At 52.4% G+C, this 17,744-nt stretch overlaps 1 protein-coding gene across 1 annotated transcript in view; it reads left to right on the top strand.

Moving 5' to 3' along the window:
• The window catches only part of Sdc3 (syndecan 3), a 32,307-nt gene extending 26,589 nt beyond the window's left edge, over positions 1–5,718 (top strand). The window contains exons 4-5 of the mRNA XM_040756493.1: positions 616–904; positions 2,041–5,718. Of these exons, the coding sequence (XP_040612427.1) occupies positions 616–904; positions 2,041–2,207 (456 nt within the window). The 3' untranslated portion in view covers positions 2,208–5,718. The remainder of the gene's footprint in view (positions 1–615; positions 905–2,040) is intronic.
• Positions 5,719–17,744: the final 12,026 nt, after the last annotated feature.

The following is a 17,744-nucleotide window of genomic DNA, read 5'->3' as shown; positions in this document are numbered from 1 at the left end:
ACCCTAATCACACCCTCATGAAGTAGCCGTGCCCCTCCCCCCCATGTCCCCAGCACTCAGGCCCACCCTGATCACACCCTCATGAAGTAGCTGTGCCCCCCCCTCATGTCCCCAGCAGCTCTCACCTCTGCGGTGGGGAGCTGTACACTGCTGGTCACAGGGTTGGCTTGGGTAGCTCACAATCAGCAGGTTTGCTCATGGACTGGCTTCCAGGTTAAGGGACCTACTTCTGTGTGGGAAGAGAACCAGGCTTAGCAGGCCCCAGATGACTCCTGCTCCTGGACAGGAATCGGCCAAGGATTGTTGTAAGGCAGCTGGAGAGGAAGTCATGGGGACAGGATGGGGACAGGATGTGTCCAGCCTGACAACAGTGATTGAAAGCACAGACTCTGGAGTCAGATGGGTCTAGAGTTGAGTTCTGCTTCCACCATTTATTTACTGTGTGTCCTTGAGAAAGTAACATACCTCTCTGGGCCTGTTTACTACTCTACAAACTGAGGGTACTAATCCCTTCTGAGTGCTGATCCCACCTGGAGGAAGTGTGGTGTAGACTTGTGTGTATAGCCTCCTGGGAGTACTTGGTCTTAACCCCAGGTCGTACCACCCTTTCTGCAGACCCCGACTCCCGAGTCCCTTCTGACCACCATCCAGGATGAGCCAGAGGTACCTGTGAGTGGGGGGCCCAGTGGGGACTTCGAGCTGCAAGAGGAGACCACACAGCCTGACACCGCCAATGAAGTGGTGGCTGTGGGAGGGGCCGCAGCCACGCCCTCACCTCCACCAGGGACACTGCCCAAGGATGCCCGCCCGGGCCCTGGCCTCCACGACAACACCATTGACTCCGGCAGCTCGGCCGCCCAGCTTCCCCAGAAGAGCATCCTGGAGCGGAAGGAGGTGCTCGTAGGTGAGGCCAGGCCCCAGGCCTGGGGCAGGGCAGGGTGTGGGGTTACTGGGAAGGGAGAGCAGGGGCTTTCTCCCAGAACCTCTCTTCCCATTCCTCTCTCCATCTTCCTTCTCCCCAGCAGAGTCTGTTCTTCTCTCTCTCTCTCTAGAACTTTCCTTACATCCTCTGACCCTTCCTTCGACTCTGACTTTGGACCCCTGCTTTTTGGGTCACCCCGATTGACCCTGTGGGACTTTTTTTTCCTAGGTGCTACTCTCCAACCTGACTTTTTTAATATAATTTTTTTATTTTAATTTTAAATAGCTTGTTTTACATGTCAATCCCAGTTCCCTCTCCCTCCCCTCCTCCTGCACTCCCCTCCCCCCCCATTGCCAAATCCTTCCACATAGGGGATATCTAGAGTCTGTCATTTCACTCTGGGTAGGGTCCAGGCACTCCCCTAAGAGTCCAGGCTGAGAGAGCATCCCTCTTTGTGCTATAGGCACACGAAGACTGTTTGTATACCAGGGATAGACACTGATCCACAGCTCAGGGCCCCATAGGTTGCCCAGGCCTTCTTGCTGACACTCACATTTGGGGGGTCCAGATCAGTCCCATGCTGGCCTCCCCACTGTCGCTCTGGGGTCCAAGAGCTCTCCCCTGTTCAGATCAGCTGTCTCTGCTGGTTTTGCCAGCACATTCTTTGCCAGTCTGCTCATCACTCCTCTCTCTCTGTCACTGGGTTCCTTGGGTTCAGTTCAGTGATTAATTGTGTGTTTGCCTCTGCTTCCATCAGTCACAGGATGAAGTTTTGATTTGACCTTTGACACAGGTGGACCTAAGCTTACCCAATGGGATCTAGACTGGCTCGACTGCTAAGGTTCCCATCTCCTCATGGAGACAGTGGGAGGCTGTTCTAGCAGTGTTGGGGGAGGGATCTTTCCTTGTTAATGATTCTAAGGTATCATCTGACAGCCCGTGATGCTCGACACTGACCAGGACCAGTCAGTGTATTGAAAGGAGATGGCGATAGGTGGCATCAGTACTGTCCTCTCTGCCCAGGATCCCTAGCCTGCTCACACCCACACCCTGGCCTGCTCACACCCAGCTGGCTAAGCGGCCTCTGGGAGCTTTGACCTCTGTCTCTTTCTCCACAGCTGTGATCGTGGGCGGGGTGGTGGGCGCCCTCTTCGCCGCCTTCCTGGTCACACTGCTCATCTACCGCATGAAGAAGAAGGACGAGGGCAGCTACACCTTGGAGGAGCCCAAGCAGGCGAGCGTCACATACCAGAAACCTGACAAGCAGGAGGAGTTTTATGCTTAGCAGAGCCACAGTGCCTCCTGCAGCCACCTTGCCCGGTCCCTGGCCCCTACAACAGCCCAGGTCTGGGTCTGGGAAGGAGCCTGGCCCTGCTTCCTTCTGCCCAGGCTGCTAGCATAACACAGATGGTCCTAAGGAACAGGGGCTCTGCCATCTGCCCCAGACTGTGCCCTTATGAGCTCTTCTCCAGTCCCACTCCCTCCAGCCTGGGGCTTCAGGATCTTGTGTCCCATGGACAAGAGGAAGGAAGCCCCGGGTTGCTGGTAGAAATAGGGGCAGGGCCAGGGCTGAGGTGGCCCACAGTGCTTGCTGATGTCCTCTTCTTGCTACAGAGGCCACCATGCTGGCTTCCCGGACCAATACATGGCACATGTAGCCCCCTAAATCAAAATCGTCCAGATGCTGCAGCCTTGAGCTGCTGTCCCAAGGTCTTCTTGGGCATGAGGGTGTCCTTTGTCACCAGCCTGAGCTCGTTATGGGGTCACTGTCCCCTCCCCCTGCCCAGTGCACATGTCCCCAGGCTGTACCTCTTTCTGCATTGCCTCCCAGGGAAAGGGCTTCCTCAGTGCACAGGGCAGCCAGTGGTGAGGGAGGCCGCTCTGGTGTCCCTCTTGAGAGGGGATGCCACACAGCCTCCGTCAGCCACTGCTATGTATCTGTTACGTGTTCACACAGGAGACAAAAGCATACCCAGTCTCGACCACCCGGCCAGTGAAACATCTCACACACGCACCTTCTTCACTCAGCACTGAGACCCCGATGCTTCTGCCACGCAGGCCACTGTGTCATCCCCAGTGGCGATCAAGCCACCTTCCTCCCACTCTGTCTCTTTACACACATACTTTGGTCCTGAGCCTGGCTCCTCTAATGATCTGGGTCACTGAGGAAGGCAGGGCCAAGTTGTAAACATCAGCCCATATTGGGTCCCCCAGAGTCATCCTATTCCACTCGGTCCCCACCATGACACCTACACCAGCCACACCGATGCTGATCCCAGCTGACATCAGACACAGTCTCACACAGATGCAGTCTCCCTCCTCACCGTGGCTCGCAGAGAGGGAGGGTTGCGGCTAGTCTCCACCAGCCAAGTCTGAAAGAAAGACGGCTTGATGCCCCAGCCAGGCTGAAGGCTGGGAAGGCAGCTAGGATCTCCCAGGACCAAGGAGCTGTGTGGGTTGTCCCTGGTCTCCATGTATCTCCTTTCTGCTCTGAGCCAGGAGCTGTCTCTGCCTCCCAGGACACATGTCTCCAAAGTGCCTGTGAGGGTGGGCCTCTGCCCAGGCCCTCTGTGTACCCTGACTTGGCCTGGTGAGGCCAACCTCAGGCCTACCCACCCTGGGTCCTCCCTATAGACATAACTGACCAGGCAACTTGTCAGTTCTGGCTACAACTGGATGAACCCACATCCTAGCAGGCTCATCCTAATGCCATAGGCCCTGAGAACAGTTGATGGGGACAGGGGTGTCACAGGCTTCCTGTCTTTGTTACCCTTAGAAGTGGAGTTGTTTCAGAGATATTTTAAATGTTGGGGCCACCATTCTCTTTTGGGGGGAGGGGGTGTGCTGCGAGAGCTCTTAGCACCAAAGGGGCAGGACTTAGGTTATGATTGGCCAGAAACCCACACCCCCATCTCTCACACATGTCCCAGGTTCAGTCAGGTGACCACCTGTTATTTCTGTTTCATTTTTAAGATTACTTGACAGCAGACTTGGGCAGAATGAGGACCCACATCTGGGCAATGGAGGCAGTATCTAGGAAATCAGCATATCTTGTCTTTCTGGGCTGGGAGGTTTCCCACGGTCAGACTCTGCTCTGTCTTCCAGACCCCATGACACCCTTGATGGAGCTTAGAGTTTTGTAAGGTCACCAGTTGGCCCAGACTTTGAGGAGGGGGAAGGAGAGTAGTCCTAAGCCCCTGAGACCTGGATGAGGGAGCTTGGCCAAAGTCTTCCCTGAAGCAGGAGATCTGGGTAGGGAGCAGAGGGGAGCAGGTGCCCCAGCAGCTAGCCCCTGCTCCCTGGTGGCCTGCTCTCCTGGAGACTGGAGCTTTGGTGGGGAGACTTAGGACCTGTGGGAGGCAGCCTCATGTTCAGCCCGTGGGGACACCAGGACCAGGGCAGGAGACCCCAGCTTCTGTGTTGGGTTAGAACCCACTTTTCACATCTCAGGGTGATGGCCTTGGAGCTGTGGGTTTGGCCTTGGAGCTGTGGGTTTGGCCTCCTGGCGCCAGCACTTTTCTGTGTCCTCAGCATTTGAGAGAAGAGGCTATGGGCCTTGTGTTTGGGGCTCAGGCCCCAAGGCCAATGTCTAGGCTTTATGCCCATGAAATTTGACCTGAAGGTTAACGGTGTGAGCAGCCCAGATGCACTGGGCCAGCATGATGAGGCCAGGACGATTTAAGAGAGCTCAGTTCAGAGGGTGAACCGAAGCTCTTCCTAGTGCAATGTAGGTGCAGGGTCCCCACCTTGCCCCAGAAACAGTGCGGTACATGCAGAGCTTGCCCAGATGACTCCAGAGACACCTCTGTGCTGCTGGACAGGTGTTCAGGACACCGGCATGCCTGGAAGCATAGTGCATTCTGGATGAGAGGAGCTGATGTGTCTCTGACCTCTCCAGGCCCTGGTTTCCCAAGAGAGCAAGACACGCTGGACCAGAGAGCCACAAAGCGAGGCTTCGTCTCTCTTGGGGGCCAGACTAGGGACTCTATGTGCAAGGTTGGTCACTTTTGATTGCCAGAGGCATATGAGTGACAGCCAGGATTGGCTGGCTGGACAGACCTGGAACAAGAGCTTAGGATGCTGGGGCCAGACTCCCTGGGCTTGGCTTAGCTATCCACCAGGCCTCCAGGCTGGGGCTTCCACAGAGAGCAGAGCCAACATTGCTTTCGGGGCAGGGGTGGGTGGCTGCCCAGGCTGTCCTTGCTTTCCCCTGGGATGTGCCTCCCTAGCCGTGGTGTCTGTAAATAGAAGCCCACACTGTACAGATTTACAGAGGTGCCCAAACTGGGCATTACCTGGAGTCACCATCTGAGGGGCTGGTGGCCTGGCATCCCCCAAGCGGCCTCTGGGTGTGCCTGGGTGTGCCTGGCCCCAGCGTGGTGAATGCATGTAAATACTTTTCGTAGACAGTGTGGCTCCAGAGAGCCCCCTGAGACAGTGTCCCGTCCCCCCCACTGGTTCATCCTCTCTCCTGTACAGAGCCCTACCAATCCCCCGCCCCGGGGAACTAGGAACGGGGTTTCCTCCCCTCCAGGCTCCTCCCTTTCTTTCCCTATAACCTGTTTATTAATCATCCCTGTCCTGAGTTCATGGCCAAAACTTAAATAAGAAACAGAGGAGAGACAGTTGGATAAAGATACCAAGGCCCTGTCCACCCCACCATGGGTGCTCACCCGCCCCTGCCTTGGGAAGGATGCGGCTTGCTTTGTTTTGTTTTTTTGTTTGTTTTGTTTTGTTTTTAACATTTCCCTGTGCTGTGCCCATTTATAAGAGGAAATAAAATTAAGCTGAAAAGATGCCACGTGGTCTGCATGTGAGATGAAGAATGGGTCGCTTGGAGGAGCAGCCATGTTCACCTTGGCCTTGTCACTGTCCCCAGGGGCAATGGATTAGCCTCGTGATGGGAGCCTTGGGGTGAAAGCTGTGGTTGGTTGAATAGTGATGAGTGTGGTTGTGTGATTGTGGTTGTGTGGGGATTGTGGTTCACCCCCCAGGGGAGACTCCAACTTTAGGCCGCAAAGAGAATCTCAGCCTATAGGATATGGAAACGGGAGGCATGCAGACTTGTGCCTTTGGGGCCTGGTATGCTCATTTCCCAGTCTCTGGCTCTGGGCAAGCCCTTGCGCTCTCTGGGCCAGTTTCCCTAGCCACAAAGTGGGATGATCACGTGTCCCCTGTGGAGTGGGTGAGAGCTCCGTGAGGAGCAGCTCAGCCCAGTGCTCCCCCTGGATAACTTTCTCATGGTCTTTTTGAAGACAGAGCAGGAAGAGTGGAGACTGGAGACCTCATGTTTCTGTGGCCTGGCTCACCAGGCACAGAGCTGGGCAAGGCCTGTTCTAGCCTCTGCTGGGTACAAGAGCCAGGAAGCGTGGCGCCTGCACAGCCAGGCCCACTGCCTGTCCCCAGGCTCTTCAATGGAAGCTGCCTTGCGGTATTACAGTCACCATCGTTCAGGCTTCACTGGAGACAAACCATATGCGGGGCTGTTTTGCCCCAAGGCAGGGGAGAGATGATAGGCATGGCTGCCTCATCACAGTCTGCCCTTCTCCAGGGGAACCGCCTCATGGCTCATGAGTTTTCCCTCAGGAGATGGTACACCGTCTCTGATAGGCTGGAGCCTAAGGCCTGGGGTCTGGCAGCCTCTTTCACGCCTCTCTTCCTCTTCTCCCTTTCCACTAAAGGGTCTCAAAATATCTCCTCTGGGCCTGGCTTGTGCTTGGAGCTGGGAGCCAAGAGGCAACCAGGAGGGACTGGCAAGATGGCCCAGAGGATAAAGCACTTACCCGCAAGGATCTGAGTTCGAATCCCAAGAACTCAGATAAAGCCACTTACGGCAGCTCATTTGTGTAGTCTCCATACTCATGCAGTGGAAATAGAAGTCTCTGGATGCTTGCAGGCCAGCTAGCCTGGTGTACTCAGCAGCAAACATGACACCTTGCCAAACAAGATCGAGGAAAGGACACCTGAGGCATCACACACACTGGCCACCAGGACAGACTTACGCTGACCTTCAGAGGACTGAGGAGACAGCCCTAGGCAGTGCCAGGCTGTGGGACCACTAGCCTGGCAGTGTTTTCCTCAGCTGCTGTCTCTACCCACTCCCAGCTCACTCACTGCATGGCCATTCTGAGGCAGCTCCCCAGGGCCCAGGACCTCAGCTGGGGGATTTCAGGTGGCTTGTTTCCAGGAGTCACCATCAACATAACTACAAAGTCTGGCCAGACCTGACACTGGAGGTTCTCATAGAGCAGGCTGGACAGTGAGAAAGAAGCCTGCTGGGTTGCAAGGGACTGGTGCTTGAAAATACAAAGCCAAGTCCATGGAGCTGTTCCTCCAGGAAGCTTCTGGAAGATGAAGTCTGCCTGGCTCTAAGTTTCTTTAGCCTACTGCCTCCCCAGCACTCTCTCCCCTGCACATCACCCCTGCGCTGCATTTGAGCAGTGAGCCCTCATTTATTCTCAGCTTGGCAGAGTAGCAAGCTCAGTCTTGGAGCAGCTGTGTGTGCTCGTGCACGCTGTTCTCCCTTTCTGAGCCCAGAGTCCCTTATGTGCACAGGGAGGACTGTGCGTGGGGGCCGTGTTGAAGATTCACGGATGTAATAATCTGAAGTGGCTGACTGGAGTCTGGGCCTGTGGCCGCGGGCAATGGGACTTGAATTGCACCCTGCAGTGTCAGGCTTTTTGCAGATGCAGCTCTGCTGTGACTAGCTTGTGACATGAACGAGTTGCTTCAACTCCAGGGGTCAGTTGTCTTACCTGTAAAGTGGAGACTGTAGGAGTTGTCTGGTGTACACAATGCTCAAACCATCTCAGGTATGGAGAAGACATGGGACAGGGGACAGTGATGATGATGACAATGGTGATGATGACAGTGATAATGACAATGGTGATGATAATGGTGATGACAATGGTGGTGATGACAGTGATGATGATGACAATGGTGATGATGACAGTGATAATGACAATGGTGGTGATGACAGTGATGATGATGACAATGGTGATGATGACAGTGATGATGACAATGATGATGATGACAGTGATAATGACAATGGTGATGATGACAATGGTGATGATGACAATGGTGATGACAATGGTGATGATGACAATGGTGATGACAATGGTGATGATGACAGTGACAATGACAATGGTGGTGATGACAGTGATGATGACAGTGATAATGACAATGGTGATGATGACAGTGATGATGATGACAATGGTGATGATGACAGTGACAATGACAATGGTGGTGATGACAGTGATGATGACAGTGATAATGACAATGGTGATGATGACAGTGATGATGATGACAATGGTGATGATGACAGTGACAATGACAATGGTGGTGATGACAGTGATGATGACAGTGACAATGACAATGGTGATGATGACAATGGTGATGATGACAATGGTGATGATGACAATGGTGATGATGACAGTGACAATGACAATGGTGATGATGGCAGTGACGATGACAATGGTGATGATGACAGTGACAATGACAATGGTGATGATTGCAGTGACGATGACAATGGTGATGATGACAGTGACAATGACAATGGTGGTGATGACAGTGATGATGACAATGGTGATGATGACAGTGATGATGACAATGGTGATGATGGCAGTGATGATGTTCATAATTGTGATTATTTGATAGTCTTTTTTATGCAGTCCAGGCTGGCCTTGAACTTTCAGCAATCCTCCTTCCTCAGCCTCTCAATTGATGAGATCACCAGAGTTTACCACTATGCCTGGCTAGGCCTGGCACACTGTCTACTGAGTGAATTAATGGCCCTGACCCTAGGCAGGGGTCAAATGACCAATGTTTACTGTGGTGCAGACCCTGACTTGAGAGCCGAGGTTCCTCTGGAGCCCCACCCACTCTTAGGCCGCACAATGGGCCCCCACACTGTAAGGAGCTGGGGCCTCCCCTCTGGGCCTCTGGATGAGTAGCAAAACTGAAGGAGAAGGAGGAAGAATGGCTGTTTGTTTCTGTAAGTCCAAGAGGTCACAGGGGCCAGCCTGAGCCTCCTTGGGAACAGCGTGTGCTCAGCTTCCGGAGGCCACCCACCTGGTTTCTGCTGGCCTGAGGGTGGGCTGCGGGCCATGTGAGGGTCCAGACTGCCTGTTGTTGGAGCCTCTTCTCTCTCTGGAAGGAAGGGGGCTGGGCCCCACTTCTGGAATGGAAGAATTAGGTTGAGGGTGGGGAAAGGGATTTAAAGGAAAGGAGCCTGGGTCAGGCTCCCAGTTACAGCTGTTCTCACGCGAGCGCTCTCCACTGCAGACTATGCTGTCCTTGTAGCACGCATTTACAGACGGAGAAACCGAGGCTCCTAGAGCAAGAATGCAGAGCCCTACAGCTGCGAGAGGGTGGAGGGAACCCAGGCCTGTGCTCAGTGCCTTCTGGAGGACCACCCCATCTCCTCCCTCTACTGCAGCCCACTGTGTGAGTGTGGGCGTGTCACTAAGCATCTCTGAGTCTCAGTGACTTCAGAGCCACAGAGGCTGTGGGAGTGATTGAACGGCTGAAAAAAACACAACATGCGACAACACGGGGGCTTTCCCCTGTCAGTGCTCACCCACAGGCTCCGTCCGCTTAGTTCTTGCGCAGAACTGTCACTCTCATTTTACAGACCGAGATTGGCTTCATCAGCAAACGTTCTGTCAAATTATCCACTTTCCTCAACAAGTCATGTATAAAAAAGAAATAAACTCAGAATACATGTAAAATGTACACATACATATTTATTGAAATTGGGGGGTCCGGGTGATATCTCAGTTAGTAAAGGGCTTGTCTTACAAGGATGAGGGTCTGAGTTCAACCCCCTGAACCCAGAAAAGAGACCAGGCATGGTGGGGTGCACTTGTAATCCCAGTGCTGGGGAGGCCGAGGCAGGTGAATCTCTAGGGCTCAGTAGTAGACAGTCTGGCCTGATTGGTAAACTCCAGACCAATGAAAGATCCTGTCTCAAGGGAGATGGACAGCACTCCTGGGAATGGACACACTTCCCGGCCCCTCCCTCCTTCCTTTCCTCCGTGTGGTGTGTGTGTGAATGTGTGCGTGTTTCTGTGTGGTGTGTGCGTGTGCACTTGCCTGCGCATTTGCCTGTGGAAGCCAGAGGTTGGTGTCAGGTGTCTTCCTCTGTCATTCTCCCTCATTATTTAAAATGTTCTGTATTATTTATTGTGTGTATGTGGAGGGGTGAAAATGTTCCATGGTGCACATGGAGAGGTTCAGGACAACTTATGAGAGCTGGTTCTCTTGCTCTACTCTGTGAGTACTGGGGATTGAACTTGGGTTGTCAAGCTTGGCAACAGGAGTCTTTACCTGCTGAACAATCAGACATTCCTTCTTTATTTTTTAAGACAGTCTATCTATGTATCTATGTATCTACGTGTCTATGTATCTACCATCTATCTATCTATCTATCTATCTATCTATCTATCTATCATCTATTATCATCTATGTATGTATGTACCTATGCATCATCCATGTATCTATTATCTACCTATCTATCTATCTATCTACCTATCCATCTATGTATGTATGATCGGTCTATCATCTATATTTTTCTTTCTTTCTCTCCCCTCTCTCACTGAACCCGGGACCCCCCATGTCAGTTACACCGGATGACACTGATCTCTGGAGATCTGCCTGTCTCTGCCCTATGCTGACCTTCAGTGCTGGGTTACAGATGGGAGCTTTTATGCTTAGGTTTATGTGAGTGCCGGGATCCAAACCATCTCTTTAGCCTTACTTTCATAATTAAAAAAAACATATTTCTTTAATACGCACATGTGCATGCACACACACATATAACCTTAGGCAAAGACCCTACCAACTGAGCTACATCTCATCCTATGTTTGTATTTTAATTTGTCTCTAAGAGAGTTCTGTTTTTCAACAAAGAACAAATTAGTTCCCAGGGCCCAGAGGGAGCTCATGGGGGTCCTGTCCCATTATAGGCAGAGTTGCTTACCCTCTGTCCCTGCCATCACCCCCGGTGTCATACTGTTATCAGTTTTATACCATCCTTTCCGTGGCCCCATTCTCTTCCCGTATAAGAAAAGCAACCCTCGGGCTGGTCTCTGATGAAGGTGAATCTGCAGAGAACCTCACAGACGGCCAAAGCTTCAGAGACCACTTCCACAAAATCATGAGAAGGATCCTTTCTTAAGAGTGATGGACCGGGCCTCCCCTGTCCCTGGGAACTCCTGACCCAGCTTCTGGGATGACACTGTCGTTGAGGGACACGTGATTTGACTCTTTCCCTCGGCCCATTGCCAAGGCCCTGCCATTCGCATGTCTAGCTGTAAATATTGCAGCTGACAGCAGCCAGACGTGATGTAAGAAGGGAGCGTGGATGAGCAGATGCAGGTCCTTCCTGGTTATTCAAGGGGTGGGGGTGGGGTCATCCCACATCCCTAGCCTTGACTTCTTTCCTGTATAGTGGTACTCTTGACAGGCATAATCCAAGCACCTGTTAGTGTTGGTCTATTAGAACAGTGCCTCTGGCCTGTGTTAGATACAGGATGAGTTTTCTTTTTTTCTTCCATCCATCCATCCATCCTTCCTTCCTTCTTTCTTTCTTTCTTTCTTTCTTTCTTCCTTTCTTTCTTTCTCTCCATAGTTATCTGCGCTAGCCTTATATTACTATGTAGCCCAGACTAGCCTCAAACTTGAAGCAGTCTTCCTGTTTCAGTCTCCTATCCTCTGGCATGAGAGATGTGTTCTACCATATCTTGCTCGCTTTTTATTTTTCAGTTTGGGACAGGCTCTTACTAACTTGCCCAGTCTGGCCTTGAATTTGTAATCCTCCTGCCTCGGCCTCTAGAAGAGCTGGGATGATAGATCTGTGCCAACACACCCAACTTGGTTGGGTTTTGAAGGTTATTCAGGAGTTTTTTATGAAAGGAAGAGAGAAAAGTACTCCCGAAGAGAAGAGGCAGGAGTGTGTAGAGCACTTCAGTATGTGTGAGGATGGACAGAGTCAGAGTCAAGATTGGTTGGAATTTCGGATTTGCTGGGAACCTAAGGAATACCATATCGATAGGCTTAGAGCTTATAAACTCGCGCGCGCGCGTGTGTATGTGTGTGTGTGTTGTGTGTGTGTGTGCTCGCACATGCAAACTTTCTGTATAGTCCATACCACTGTGTGTGTGTGTTGTGTGTGTGTGTGCTCGCACATGCAAACTTTCTGTGTAGTCCATACCACTGTGTGTGTGTGTGTGTGTGTGTGTGCGCGCGCGCTCGCGCGCGCTCGCCCGCGCGTGCTTGCATGCACGCTTTCTGTACAGTCCACAGGGAAATAAGTAAGAGGCTGGGCATCGCCAGGTAGACTGTTAAAGTCTTTCGACAGTGATCATCAGTGCCTCTCCCCGTATTGTTTCTCAAAAAGATTTTAGGAATAGGGCGTGCAATTGATACTTAGGCACCACTTCTGTATAAAAGACAAAGAAAGGTGCCTCACATTGTACTCCCCCCCCGTGCTGTCTATGGTGCTAACACATGCTCTAGGCATTAGGACCATGCAACCCCAGTGGGCTCATTGGTGACCACTTAGGGTGTGAGTTGGGTGTGTGTGTGTGTGTGTGTGTGTGTGTGTGTGTGTGTGTGTGTGTGTGTGTGGATGGCAGGGGGGGCTGCCTCTTGGGATCAGGACAGGGCCTCCACTGCCCCAGACTCAGAAGGGTCACTTAGAGCCTGTGTTGTTAGGAAGACAGGTCCCTGCTTCATCTGGCCACATCTTAGTGTATAGACTAAAGCCTGGGACAGGAATCAGGGAAGGTGTTTGCTTTTGTTTTTCTTTTTCTGGTTTTTGAGGCAGGGTTTCACTCTATGGCCCAAGTTGGCTCAGCCTCCAGGGTACTAGAATTACAGGCCTCTCCCATTCCTAGGCCCTCTGAGGAGTTTTGAACGTGATGTTGAGCATGACGGAGCTGGGTGTGGTGGTATACACCTATAACCAGGACTCAGAAGGGTGAGGCAAAAAGATCCTAAGTTTCAGGTCCCTCATGCAAGAATAAACCTGAAAAGGAGATGCTGAAGTCTGAGTCACACCCAGGCACCAGATGCCACTCAGAAGTGAGGGAGGGGTCAAGCATGCAGACCTGTCTTCCTAGAGGAGGAGAGACCTGAGGTTTTGAAGGGCTCATAAGGGGATGTGGTCAGAAGGGGAGGAGCCTGTACAGCGGTGGCAGGTGGGGATTGCTGGTGGCAGAGCAGTGTGGAGATCCTGCCTTTCTGTGCCCTTTTCCTCCCTGCCTCCTCTCTGAGGCCCTTCTGGGTGGGCGGAGCGTGTGTGTGAATGCTCTGGGATTAAATGTTCCTGGGTGTCTCTGGCTGGGGGAGAGGCTGGGCTGGACAAAGCTTGGCTAGACTCTTCTATTGTGTGTGAGGCCTGGGCAGGAGACTGGCCACTCCACAGAGTCCTTTGTCTGCCGAGTCACCCACCAGACACCCTGGTGGCCTTTGGTTCTCACTAGACTCAAGGCCATGTCACTGAGACAGATTTTTCTCCCTGAACTGGCTGTGATGTCATAGCTGAAGGAGGGACAGAGGCAGGGGTGAATGGTGGTAGCCTGCTAGGCTGGCTGAGGACTAATAAATTACCTCTTGCCCTCAAGGCTCAGCAATTACCAGCCCATTAAATCCTTTAACCCTGGGAAGCAGGGCAGGCTGGAGCCTCTGGTCCCAGAGAATTCAGAGTAATGAGACCTTTTATAACAGACTCTTTGGACTAACCCACTTTTAGAAATCACACACTCAAGATGTCAGGGTGGCTCCACAGTAGAGCCCTTGTCTAGCATGCAGGAGGCCGTGGGTTCGATCCCAACCAGGCACAGTGGCATATGCCTATAAACCCAGTGCTCAAGGAGTAAAGGCAGGAAGATTGAAAAGGAGTTCTAAGTCATCCTTGGCTATGTAGTGGTTTTGAAGCCAGCCTGGGCTACTTGGGATCCAGTCTCACACAAATAAACCAAAGCAAAACAAAAATCATAGACTCAAGGCCTGAGGATGTGACTCAACTATAGAATGCTATCTTGCAAGAGGAAGGTCCTGGGTTCAAGCCCCAGCTCTGACAGAAAATAGGCCCACCGATGTCTTCTTTGGGAGACTGTGGTGAGAATACAGTGAATCTGTGTATGAGAGAGATGCAGAACAGCCCCGGCTATGAGTGTTCTCTCCAAAGAGCAGGCGTTATCTGCATTCTGAGAGAAGTCAGGCCCCACGAGATGGTGTGACTTGTCCAGGAACACACAGCTAGGAAGTGCTGGCCTACACTGACCTGGAGGAAACCCAAGCGGGCAGACGCCTCTTGCGGTAACTTGTCCCTGTGGCCCAGTTCACTGCTTCTGTCTGAGCCCAAGGCCTCAGAGGTTCCTCCTTGATGCAAGGCCCAGGAGCTCCAGACCCTGAGCTAGTCCTGGTTCTCAGTCCCTCTGTACCCTCAGCCAATTTATTGGCTCTCTCTGGACCTCAGTTTCTTTGTTATTAAAAGAGCAATGGAAATCCCCTCCCCTCCGTGTGCTCCTAGGCAGAGAACATCGCTTCTCTGCACCACTTCCTCCTGTGCCCCCCCCCCCACCCAGTGGGTAGATACTCTGCTTGTCCTTAGCTGCAAAGACCATTACAGGGAGTCATGCTTAGCCTGGCTGGTGGAATACAATGCTGGGCGCTGGCCAGCAGGAGGTTCCTGGTCCTCTGTAGGACAGAGGGCTCCATCCTGTGAACATTGCTGTTGTCTTAGGGTTACTAGTGCTGCAATGAAACATCATGTTTGGCTTACACTTCCAAGTCACTGTTTATCCCCAAAGGAAGTCAGGACAGGAACTCAAACAGGGCAGGGGCTGATGCAAACCACGGAGGAGTACTGCTTACTGACTTGTTTCTTATGGCTTGCTAAACCTGCTTTCTTATAGAACCCAGGACCACCAGCCCAGGGTTTGCACCACCCACAATGGGCTGGGTCCTCCCACATCAATCACTAATTAAGAAAATGCCTTACACTGCTGGTCAGTGGTGGCACACCCCTTTAATCTCAGGCCTTGGGAGGCAGAGGCAGGTAGGTCTCTTTGAGTTCAAGGCCAGCCTGGTCTACTGAGTGAGTTCCAGGATAGTGAGGGTGACACAGAGAAACCCTGTCTCAAAACAAAACAAAACAAACAAACAAACAAAAAAAGCAAGCAAAAGAAAAAAGAAAATTCCTTACAGCTGGCTCTTATGGAAGCATTTTCTCAATTGAGATTCCCTCCTTTCAGATAACTCTAGTGTGTGTCAAGTTGACATAAGACTGGTCAGCACAGCTATTAATGGTCAGCAAAGGCTTTGGAAAGCCCTGCACACTCGTGTCTGAATGTACGTGAGAGGACGTTGAGTGCCATCATGTTTGCAAAAGGCAGAGCAGGGGCCTAGAGTTGAGCTATGGGCTTGGAATCACAGCTTCCTCTTCTAGGCCTCCCCAGGGACAAGCGGAGTGTTTATGTAGCATCCCCACCCCCCACCGCCACCCCACCAGGCATAGATGAGATGCTCCAGCCATTATGGGAGCCCAGAGCCACCAGGCTGGGCCTGCAAGCCCAGCCTTATTATATTAATGAGCACCAGGGTGAGGATTACCACTAATGAGATTAGTCACCAGCCTAGCTCCCCACTGCTGCCCCCAGCCTCCAGTGCAGCCTGTGAGGCAGGCGTAGGACACCCAGGCCTAGGCCATCTTTCCAAAGCCTTGGGAGGAGGTACCCATGCCCCAACTTAACAGGTGAGGAAACTGGGCCTCAGCAAGGGTCTGCCTCATTTCATGTCTGTTGCTTTTTGCTTGCTTTTAAACATTTACACACACACTCGTGTGTGTGTGTGTGTGTGTGTGTGCACGCGCGTGCATGCGGGCACACACACGCGCGTGCTGCAGTGCATGCATGGAGATCAGAGGGCAGTCTACAGGGGTCAGTTCTCTTCTTGTGGATCTTAGGAGGTTACTTCGGCAGTCAGGCTTGGCAGCAAGTTCCTTTGCCCACTGAATCACCTCACTGTCCTTGTTCTTTTTTATCTTTCTCTCTTTCCCTCTTACCTTTCATTTTGGGTCAGGATCTCTCCTGGCTGCCTTGGAACTCACATCAATCCTGTCCCAGCGTCCCCTCTTGAGTGCTGGGATTACAGGTTCCACCATGCCTGGCTCACCACATGGTAGTTTCTCTGTCCCTAAAAGCTACTGCAGACATTTGCAGTGGGCATTTGATTGACACAATCTCATGAGGAAGGCTATCTCCCCTTCCTCTAAGGCGGGAGTGGAGTTGGGGGATGACAGAGGCCCGATCATGGATTTAATGGCTGAATCGCCTTGTTCTTACTTCTGGGTCCCTTTTTCTCCCAGCAGTCATCACGCTGTGGCTCTAGACCCTTGACTGTTTCTTTTGGCAGAGCTGAGGTATAGCCAGAGGCCTTGGGACTGTTCTCTCATCTCTCCTTCCTCAAGCTCCTTGGTCAGGCCAAGCTCTGGGCACAGCCTCTTGGTGCCTCCTGTCAGGGAGAACTAGGGAGCCACAAACCTCTGTCCCTTTTTGGGAGCAGAGTCAAACCTCTCAAGATGCACCCAGCAAGTCCAGCTCTCAGCCAACCTTACAGACAACCCAGTGACCTGCTCAGGCTCTGGGGACACCAGAAGGAAAGAGACACCCTGTCCTGTGAAGCCTTCCTTCTCCCAGGCACGCACTGTGACATGTCACAATGATACAGTCAATGGACGTGGGTATCTGTCTCCCTGCTGAGGAGCCCGACCCTTGGTGATTTATATGAGCCACACTGAAGGGTAGATACTGTCTCTCCTATTTAAGCCAGTCCTGGGTTTCTGACTTAGATGCTAGGCTTACATCCTGTCTGCGAGGCCAGCCAAAGGCTTTATAACCTGCTGGGGCACAGGAAAACACTGGCATTTGGGGGACACATCTAGCGGGTCTGGCCAGTTGTGTTGTTTCGCCTGCCAGTGAGAGGATCAGAGATTGCCTCGACTTGTCGGAGTGCAGTCTGCTTTGCATCCTGGACCAGAATGAGGCCAACTTCACATCTGAGCTTGTGAGTCGGACCTCGAGGGTTGCCTGCAGCCTGCGTCCCCTTGATTCCCAGGTGCTTCTGTGCGCACAGCCCAGGGCCACAGGTCTTATGACAAGGGACTTGTGTTGTTGGAGCCTCCTCTAGTTGCAAATGACAAGGATCCAGTCAGGCACCCTGAGGCTCCTTGTGTGGCCCCCGTGAGGAAGGCTGGCACTTGCTTTGGTGTGTGTGGATCAGAGGTGGGAACTATCATACTCCACTCTGTATTGAGTGTGTTCGCCTCCAATACTAGACAGCATGCGGGAGACGCGGCCATGGGGAGGGAGGCCGCCACTTCCTGTCAGCTGGCTGGCAAGGACAGAAACCCAGGTTTCCCTTCCACAAACCATGTATCAAGTCCTGGGGTGATGTCTCTGGGGTGAGTGGGCCATGGCCAATCGCTCTTCTGGGAGACAGGAATGTCCTGATGGCCAGACCTGAGTGTCCTGTATGGCCTCGGGTAGTGAAATCTTGTCGCTTGGATAAAGGAGGGCACATTAAGAAGGAGCCATGTCTGCTGGTACCTGGGACAGAGCTCCTGGGTGGAAAACAGACATGACATTGCTGACGACTGTAGTCCGGGGGCGGGGGGGGAGAGGGGGAGACACACATGTGTGCTGAAGGTCAGATGGCGGTAGAAGGCAGGAGAGCTCACAAGGGTGAGAGGTGGGGAGGGGACAGGGTGTTCAAAGCGTGGTATTCTGGGACTTTTCCTTAGCAGAGAGTGGGGAGG

Source organism: Mesocricetus auratus, unplaced genomic scaffold, assembly GCF_017639785.1.
Source record: "Mesocricetus auratus isolate SY011 unplaced genomic scaffold, BCM_Maur_2.0 Super-Scaffold_100014, whole genome shotgun sequence".
Taxonomy (NCBI): Eukaryota; Metazoa; Chordata; class Mammalia; order Rodentia; family Cricetidae; genus Mesocricetus; species Mesocricetus auratus.
The sequence above is the reverse complement of the archived record's forward strand: the minus strand, read 5'-3'. Positions and strand labels throughout refer to the sequence as shown.